The sequence below is a fragment of the Vitis vinifera genome, chromosome 12 (assembly GCF_030704535.1).
Source record: "Vitis vinifera cultivar Pinot Noir 40024 chromosome 12, ASM3070453v1".
Lineage (NCBI taxonomy): Eukaryota > Viridiplantae > Streptophyta > Magnoliopsida > Vitales > Vitaceae > Vitis > Vitis vinifera.
This window is the reverse complement of record NC_081816.1, coordinates 2,032,927-2,042,108: the sequence shown is the minus strand read 5'-3', so window position 1 is coordinate 2,042,108 and position 9,182 is coordinate 2,032,927. Positions and strand designations below refer to the sequence as shown.

General features: G+C 31.8%; 1 protein-coding gene across 1 annotated transcript; it reads left to right on the top strand.

Moving 5' to 3' along the window:
* Window positions 1-212: 212 nt before the first annotated feature.
* On the top strand, window positions 213-8,875 carry LOC100262536 (protein trichome birefringence-like 43). Its single transcript, XM_002282423.4, has 5 exons — window positions 213-662; window positions 1,994-2,165; window positions 7,270-7,445; window positions 8,083-8,241; window positions 8,360-8,875. The coding sequence occupies exons 1-5, from the start codon at window positions 385-387 to the stop codon at window positions 8,658-8,660; spliced, it is 1,086 nt and encodes a 361-aa protein (XP_002282459.1). The 5' UTR covers window positions 213-384; the 3' UTR covers window positions 8,661-8,875.
* Window positions 8,876-9,182: the final 307 nt, after the last annotated feature.

The window sequence follows — 9,182 nt, the reverse complement described above, 5'->3', positions numbered from 1 at the left end:
GGTTTCTAAAATTTGTTGTGGTGATTGGACTCAAAGATCGTGGCTCATTAGTGAAAATTATTTCATCATTCACGAAATTAAAATTTGTAAAATAAGATGTACGTCATCATAATTTTTTTTTTTTGGTAGAATGAAAATAGTTTAATATTGGTATATATGCCATATGTATGGCGCAGCATTTGTTCAACATCCTTGTCTTGAGAGGAACTCAAGACCCACCAGCCCAATTCAGCTAGTTTTCACAAAGGGCATCCAGTAGTCATCAACTCATCATGTTCCATTCCCTTTCATTTAGCCATTATATATACAACGATACTCTCCTTAATCTCTCTCTCTCATATTCTCTTATTCAAATATTACATCTCTCCACTTCTTTTCTCTATCATGGGTGCAACGGCCATTGGTTTTGCACTACTGACGCTTCTGTGTCTGGGCCAAGCTCATGGAGATCACCACTCTCCCAATGGGGTTGGTGGGGCTGTGAAGGAGAAGAAGAAGTGTGATTATTCTCAAGGGAGATGGGTTTACAGTTCTTGGTATCCTCTCTACAAATCATCAGACTGTCCCTTTCTTGAATCAGAGTTTGATTGCCAGAAGAATGGTAGGCCAGACAAACTCTATCTCAAGCTCAGATGGCAGCCCACTTCATGCAATTTACCAAGGTATGCTTCCCTCTTCTTCAATTCTCATCTTCAAAGAAAAAAGGTACATGCACCCTCTTTATTCATTCATGGAAATATTGTGATTAACCTAACTGTTTCAGAAATCTTGGACTTGTTTAGGTTTTGTCTTATGTTCTTCTTTGATAATGTGGTCCGGACCCAAGGGTCTGTTTGTTGTTCAAAAGACTGGTAATAACTCCATATATTTTAGAATTAATTTCATAATAATAATCTTTCAATGGAGAAAATTAAAACGGCAACCTTTCCTTGGCTTCGAACAATATTAATTTTGGAATTAATTTTTCTTCATCGTATGTTTTTTCTTGGATGAAACCGTCGGTGTTACGAATTTTTTGCAAGTTTCCTCAATATGTGGCATGTGGATTAATGGATTTTCTTATCATTTCATAGCTTAAAGAATTTAAGTGGAATCTGGTAGGTGTGAGAATCAAATAATACTTGCTTAAGATTTTAAGTTTCCACCAGGCCTAAATTATTTGTCTTGAGAAAGATTCTTATAAAATATGTACATGACTTGCCTGTTTGAAATAGACTCTTCCCATTCCAAGCCAATCAACTTGCATAATGGGATAAATTGTAGTGAATGGACCACTGCCTTCCTTCCCAACCACCATCCGGGCTTATCATCTCTTCCAATAAGTAGCTTTTTATAGATACATCCTTTAATAAATATTTTTCTAATAATTGATCAGAGAAAAAACAATGTTTTAAATAAAAAATATATTTTAAATTGTAAACCTTTAAGTTATATTTAATTCCCAGAAAGTTTAAAAGAAAATACAAGGAAAATAAAATAAAGAGAAAAATAGAAGACGAAAAAAATGAAGAAAAATAAAAAATTAATTTAAAATTAATAAATTATTTTTATATATTATTTTATATTTATTTATTTATTTAACTCTTCTACATAAATATTAAATAATTTTAAAATATATAATTTTTTTAATTTTTTTAATTATTTTTTTCCCTTTGCATTTTTCATAAAAAAAATTAAATATAAAAAAATTATTATTTTTTAATATTTATTTTCTTTCCCTAATATTTTTTGGGAATCAAGCAAAGCCTTAATTTATTGTAGAAATATTTTTGTAATTTTAAACTCAATAATAACTTTCTATTTTATGGAAAACTTTATGGATCTAGAATTACTTTCTAAGTGAAGTAAAAGATGGAAGAAAGAAAAATAAGATGAAACAATAGCTTTAATACATTTATTTATGAAACCCTAGAGCTTGAAGATCTTTGAAGATCAAAGTTAGACTGATAAATTGACTTTTAATAAACACAATCTTTAATTCTTTTTTATGCAGCTTCAATGGAATTGATTTTTTGAGAAGGAATAGAGGGAAGAGGATCATGTTTGTGGGGGACTCACTGAGCTTGAATCAGTGGCAGTCACTCACATGCATGCTTCACACAGCTGTGCCGAAGGCTGCCTACTCATTGAGAACGTGGCAAGGCCTCTCCACATTCAAATTCCCAGTGAGACTCTCTCTCATTAATTCACCATATTTTCTTAATTAATCATATTTGTGATTATGTGCCTTTAATAATTTGCTTAGGGGCTCATATATTTATTTTATTGCCAACCATGTGACAAGAATTAACTCCAATCAATACGTGTGATGCTTGCTTTAGCTGGATGCATGTGATGGACATGTGAAAATAAGTCAAATTTGTCTTGCAAGTCAGTGGGGAATGGTTTTTCTTCCTCTAGTTATTGGAAAATATGGAAATTTTCTCAAGTTGAGAATCTTACAACCTAGTCCTTAACTTTTTTTTTTTTTCTTTTTGGAATGTAAAATTATGATCCATGTTATGACTAAGTTTGCATGCCATGTGAGAAAAATTAAATTATTCAATTGGGATGTTGATTCTTAGAGGGAAATTAAAAAATTATGTTTGAAGGTATAACCATTATAAAATGATATGTTTGGAACCAAGAGAAATTATTAGCTTAGTAAAATTATTTATTAGTTAATAAATAAATAATTTATTAATGTATTGATATATGAATTTTTATTCATTTAAAGAATATTATGTTTTTATTGTATAATACTTGTACATGTATGGGTTAAAAATTCAAAAACAATAGACGTAATCAAAAGCTAATATATAAAAGGTTCAAGAAAATTTAATAAAAAAAGAATAGAGAAATTGGATAAGATGTGGTGTTGAAGAACATAGAGTAAAAAAGTAAAGATGTTTTTTTATTTTTAGAATTTAAAGAACAGAATTGTGCAAAGAGTTCTTTGTACAAATTGCACAAGTGACATAGCCCATAAGTTCAAGGTCTAGGAAGAACTGAGAGCTTGGAATGAAGACTTAGGAACTATTAAGTAGGTAGAGGCTTGGTCATAACACCTGCTAATGGATGAGTAAAGGACACAAGTTGGACGATCAATGACCATTGAAGCACTCGATCATGCACAAAATGAAAATCAATTTCCACATGTTTGGTACGAGAATGCAAAACAGGGTTCACAGCCAAGTAGGTGGCACTTAAATTGTCACATAATATAACCAATGTATGGAATAATAGAAACCTTGAGCTCATGAAGTAGGAATTGAATCCAAACTAATTTAGAAGTAGCATTTGTGACAACTTGGTATTCAAATTCAGTGTTGGACCAAGAGACTACCTTTTGTTTGCTAGCGGACCAAGTGATTAAGTTATTTCCAAAGAATACATAATAGCCAGTAGTACTTTTGCGATCATTAGAGCAACTAACCCAATCTACATCAAAATAAGGAAAAAAAAACCCAAAAAAAAATGTTGCAAAAATAGTAAGACCATACAGTGAAGAGCCTTTAAGATATCGAATGAGTCATTTAATAGCCTGTTAATGAGTGTTAGTAGGAGCATGCATGAATTGGCATAGTTTATTGACAGCAAAGGAAATCTCAAGATGAGTAATGGTGCAATACCGTAAAGCTCTAATAATACTTTTGTACAGAGCAATGTTTGAGAGAGAAGTGTCATCTTTAATAAAGAGCACTAATCCAAAGGCCATAGGAGTAGCACAGGTTTTGAATCAACCATTTAAGCTTTAGTTAACAAGTAAAAAATGTACTTATGCTAACATAGATGAATATGAGATCCAAACCTGGTTACTTCAAGCCCTAAGAAGTAACTTAAATCACCTAAATCTTTTAATGCAAACCATGAATCCAAATGAGAAATAAGTTGTTAGAATTGAGAGGAATTATTGCAAGTAACTATAATGTCATCTACGTATACTAGAAGGACAATCATGTCTTTGCCATTGATGTAAACAAACATGGAAGAATCGGCCTTGGATTAGTGAAAGCCCCATTGTAGTAAGACATCACTTAGTTTATGAAACTAGGCACGAGGTGTCTATGTGATTCCATATAAACTCGTTAAGTTTGCAAACATGCTTAGGAAAGTTGAGACTCACAAAACCAAGGGGTTAGGACATGTATACAACCTCATTTAGGTCACCATTCAAGAAGGTTGTTATGAACATCTAGTTGCTTTAAGACTCATCCTCTACTAAGTGCTAAGGTTAGAATAATTCCAATAGTGATAGGTTTGACAACAGGGTTGAATGTCTCAAAATAATCAAGACCATCAATTTGATGAAAACCCTTTGCAACAAGACGAGCTTTGTACTTATCAATGAAACCATCAAGACCATACTTTAACCGATAAACCCACTTGCAACCAATAATCATATTCGCACCAAGAGGTAGTGAGACCAAAGTTCATGTATCATTCTTTAAAAGAGCATGAAACTCATAGTGCATACTATCTTGCCACTAAGATATGTTGGTAGCTTCCTTATAAGAAAATGGTGTAGTATTGGTAGAAGAATGAGCCAAAAATAGCTTAGGTTTAGAATGACCAATTTTGGAACGTGTAAGCATAAGGTGATAATTACTAGGAGAGGATCGTAATGGAGTTATAATAGTTGGTAACTCAGAAGGGTTATCAATGGAAGAAGGGATTGTTGAAACAATTGGAGTGTTTGGAGATAAATGAGGTGCAACAGACATACCATAAGAAGAAATTAAGATCATATGGAAATATTAAGGTTAAGGTTAAGTGTAAACGAGTGAATTGTGAATGAGATGATGATGACGATGATGATAAGGTAAAAGGAAAATCAAATTCATTGAATATGACATGTCGAGATATGTATATCCGACCAATGTTGAGATCAAGACAAATAAAATCTTTGTATGTAGAACTTAAGTTGAGAAAATAACAATGATGAGAACACATTTGTAGTTTATGAGAGTTGAAAAGTCTAATAAAAGGAAAGCAAGAGGAACCAAAGACACAAATAGTGGAGTAATTTGGTAATCAATGATATAAACATTCAAAAGGAGATTTTTGAGCTAAAAGAGATGTGGGAAAATGATTGATGAGATACACAACAAATTGAAAGGCATAAAGCTAGTATTTGAGAGTTATAGAAGCATGAGCAAGAAGGTTTAGGCCAACCTCAACTACATGTTTGTTTTTACATTCAACCCTTCCATTTTGTTTCAGAGTTGAAAGACAAGAGAAACGATGAAGAATATCAAATTGAGACAAAAGAGTAGAGAGAAGATGATATTCCCCTCCCCAATCAGATTAAAAAGTGAGGATTTTAATGCTAAACTAAGTTTCAACCATTATTTTGAACTGAATGAAGCATTTGGTAGTCTCATTTTTGGAATTTAAAAAATATATATCCAATAAAAGCGAGTGCAATCATCCATGAAAAGTAGAAAATATTTAACTGCATTAATCGAATTAATAGGTAAAGGTCCCCAAAGATTCAAGTGCACTAATTCAAATGGCTTTGTTGCATGAGAAGTAGATTAAACAAAAGGAAGTTTATGGCTCTTAGGAAATTGACATGAGACACAAAAATTACAAGAGCATAATGTAGGTAAAGAACAAAGCACTAAGTACTTTATTTATAATAGGCAAAGTAGGGTGTCCTAACCTATTGTGCCATAGTAGTGCATTATTAGGGGGAAGAAAAGTTACATTAGAAGAAAAACAAGATACCTTAGAGTTGGTAGTACTGCCCTAAAGACTCTTTTGTGGAAACTTGTAAAGACCACTATCAATTGGTTCTTGAAAAAGAACCTTCTTCGAAAACAGGCCTTTCACCACAAAAAATGATGGATGAAACTCAAGTAAAGCATTATTATCAGCACAAAATTTTTTAACACTAATTGAATTGGTGGAAAACAAGGGAACATAAAGAACATTGCTAAGGTGAAAATAACAAGAATTAGATTATAAAGAAGTGGAACCAATATTAGAATGGGAAGTTCTTTACCATTTCCAACGACAACCTTGTATAGACCCACAAATGGATTAGAGTTTTATAGATTTATAGCTTTAGAGGTTAGATGATGTGTAGCTCCAGAATCCATGTACCACGTAACATCACTAAGTATAGACAGAGTTATGAAGTTAGTGAAGTAGTATGATTGGACTCAGTTGCTTGGTAATTGTGATCAAATTGATGATAACAATTCAGTGCAATATGACCAAATTTGCCACATACCTAACAATGTGGCTTGTTCATATAATTACCACCAAAATTTTGAAAATATGGCCTTGACATTCCTCTACCACCAGAATGTCCTATTTGATAGCAGAAATTTTGATTAGGGCCTTTGCCACCATGACCCATCTAAAATTACCAAAGTTATTTATCAAACCTTAATTTGTGCATGGTGGGCGACTGAAATTGCCATGAGGGTTGTTTTTATATTACTCTTGATTTTTTTGGCTAAAATTGTTTTGGACATTTGCCATATTTTCCTAAATTAAAAAGATCTCCTCTGTTGAAGTTTGCTGCTCCAAACAACTTTCATAGGCCAATAAGAGATTATTGATATCATCAAGATTAAGTGCATTTGTGCTAGAGGTGATAGAGACAACAAATGAATTGTATTCATGTCCCAAACCTCCAAGAATATTCAGAATCTAATCTTGTTCGGTAACAAATTCTCCAATTGCAAAGAGATTATTAGCGATTTTCTTGATTTTGAGCAGATATTTAGACATTAATTGTCCACATTTCTTTGCAGTTTGAAATTGTAATTTTAGTTGCATAATCCTAGCCTTTGATGCAACTAAGAAATAATAACTATTTTATTTTATAGATTAGTCATTAAAAATTAAATTTATTATATTTTATTATATAATAAAAATTTTATATTTCATAATCTTAAAATATGGGTATAAGCTCTAAGGAAATAAGAATCTGTTTGATAGTAATCGTAGGAAGCATTTTAATCCTTTTAACACTTGAAAGATAAAAAAATTTAAGTGTTAAAAAAATTAGAAACGTTTCATATAATCACTACCAAAAGTACTTTAATTGTCATATGCAACTAATTAACCTATGAAATCCATAATACGAAACCTAAAATTCTTCTGCCTCCATGTGCAACTTTCTATTGGAAAATTTCTTATCTATTTCAAATTGATTTTTTAATATCAAAATATGCGTGTAATTCCTGTCAATTATTTGCATCAAACCTGATTAATTTCCATAACTTCAATTCTGACCACTAGTGTGTTCTCACTTTCTATCCCATATATTTGCAGGCATACAATGTTTCGCTAATGCTGTGGCGTGATGCACTTCTGGTGGATCTAGTAAAAAAGAATGGCACACGAGTTCTAAAACTCGACTCTATCAACAGCGTAAAACCATGGAAAGGGATGGACATTCTGATATTCAACTCATGGCATTGGTGGCTTCACAGCGGAAGACAACAACCGTGAGATATCTCCACTTACTTTAAATTGTCAAATTTGATAAAGTAAAAAATAGAAATAGTTTGTATTATTGTGCTATTCAATTATTCAATTATTTTCTATAAATATATTTTAAAGCATCGGTTTTCTTTTAAATCTCTGTTTGGAAGGTGTTTCAAAAACAGTTATGAAAAATAGTTTTTAAAAATTATTATATGATGTTTCATAAAAAAAAATATGTTTGGAAACCGAAATACTTTTAACATATTCTTTATATATATAATTATTTTTTAAAATAATCAGATGTTATCTAAAAACATTGTGTTTTATTTTTAAAAAATAAAAAAAAAATGTTTTATGTTTTCTAATTATCAAACATATTTTCTATTTTTTTATTTTAGAAAACATAAAACTATTTTTAAAAATAGTCATCAAACAAGACCTATAGATTCTAAAATGTAAATAAGTCAAATTAGAAAATATAGATCTATAATTGAAAGTTGGGTCCAAACACTCTTTAGAAGTTGCTTTCCCTCTTTAACATTTAGCGAGCTTTCTCAAGCAGGGTTTTACTATCTTTAACATGACTTATGCTGTTTAATACAACCGGACATTACTACCTTGAAGACAATTTACAAATATCTTTATTTTGTTCTGCAGATGGGATGTTATTCAATACAGGAGAAATACATACAAAGACATGAATCGCTTGATTGCTTATAAGCTAGCAATGACAACATGGGGTAGATGGATAGACTCCAATATAGATTCTTCCAAAACCCAGGTTTTCTTCCAAGGCATTTCCCCAGATCACAGTAGGTAAGTTTGGTTTACATACTAAGATGTACATATATCAAAATGAAACCCCATATCAACAATCATTAATTCTTCTAAATATGATTATTACTCAAATATTTAACTACATAAGTTGAATCAGTGGAAGTGATTGGAATGAGCCAAAGGCGAGCTGCAGAGGACAAACAAGAGCAGTGCAAGGCACAAAGTACCCAGGAGGATCAAATCCAGCACAAGTTGTTGTAGAGCAAGTTCTGTCCCAAATGTCGAAACCAGTTTATTTGCTGAACGTGACAAGTCTTTCACAGCTAAGAAAAGATGGGCATCCTTCAATCTACGGGTATGGAGGCAAGCGTGGGAATGACTGCAGCCATTGGTGTCTTCCTGGAGTTCCTGATACTTGGAATCAACTCCTATACGCATCCCTCATCCTCAAAATTTGATGTGTTAGTTGAGGAATAGAGTTGGATGAGTATCCTTTTAGGTGGCTTGTTGAGGGTGTTTTATAACGTGCCACCGAGGTTATATTGTTATAATGAAACAATACTAATAGAGATAAGTATATAGGATTTTATACCTTTGGTAGCTTCATATATAGATACCTATATACATAATCTTAAGGCCAAGTCAAGGCCAATAAACAAGGCCTTCTGCAGAATCATGTGGGATAAGCAATCAAATAGGTTTTGTGATGAAGAGATTTTTTCTTCAATTTCTCTTGTTTAAGGTTGGACTAGTGAAAATCCATTTTCTAAAAGGAGAATATTTTGTTTTTAATTAACCCTTTGATTAAAAACAAATTACTCAGAAACATGTTTATCCTTAATTCAATTAATTAGTAGCTTAAAACCCATAAATATGAAAAATAGTACTAAATTAGTCATATTAGAAGTCACACTCCTTCCTCGATACTTGAAACCAATATACACCAAGTCTTTTTCCAATAAAGATAAGACTAGATAAAA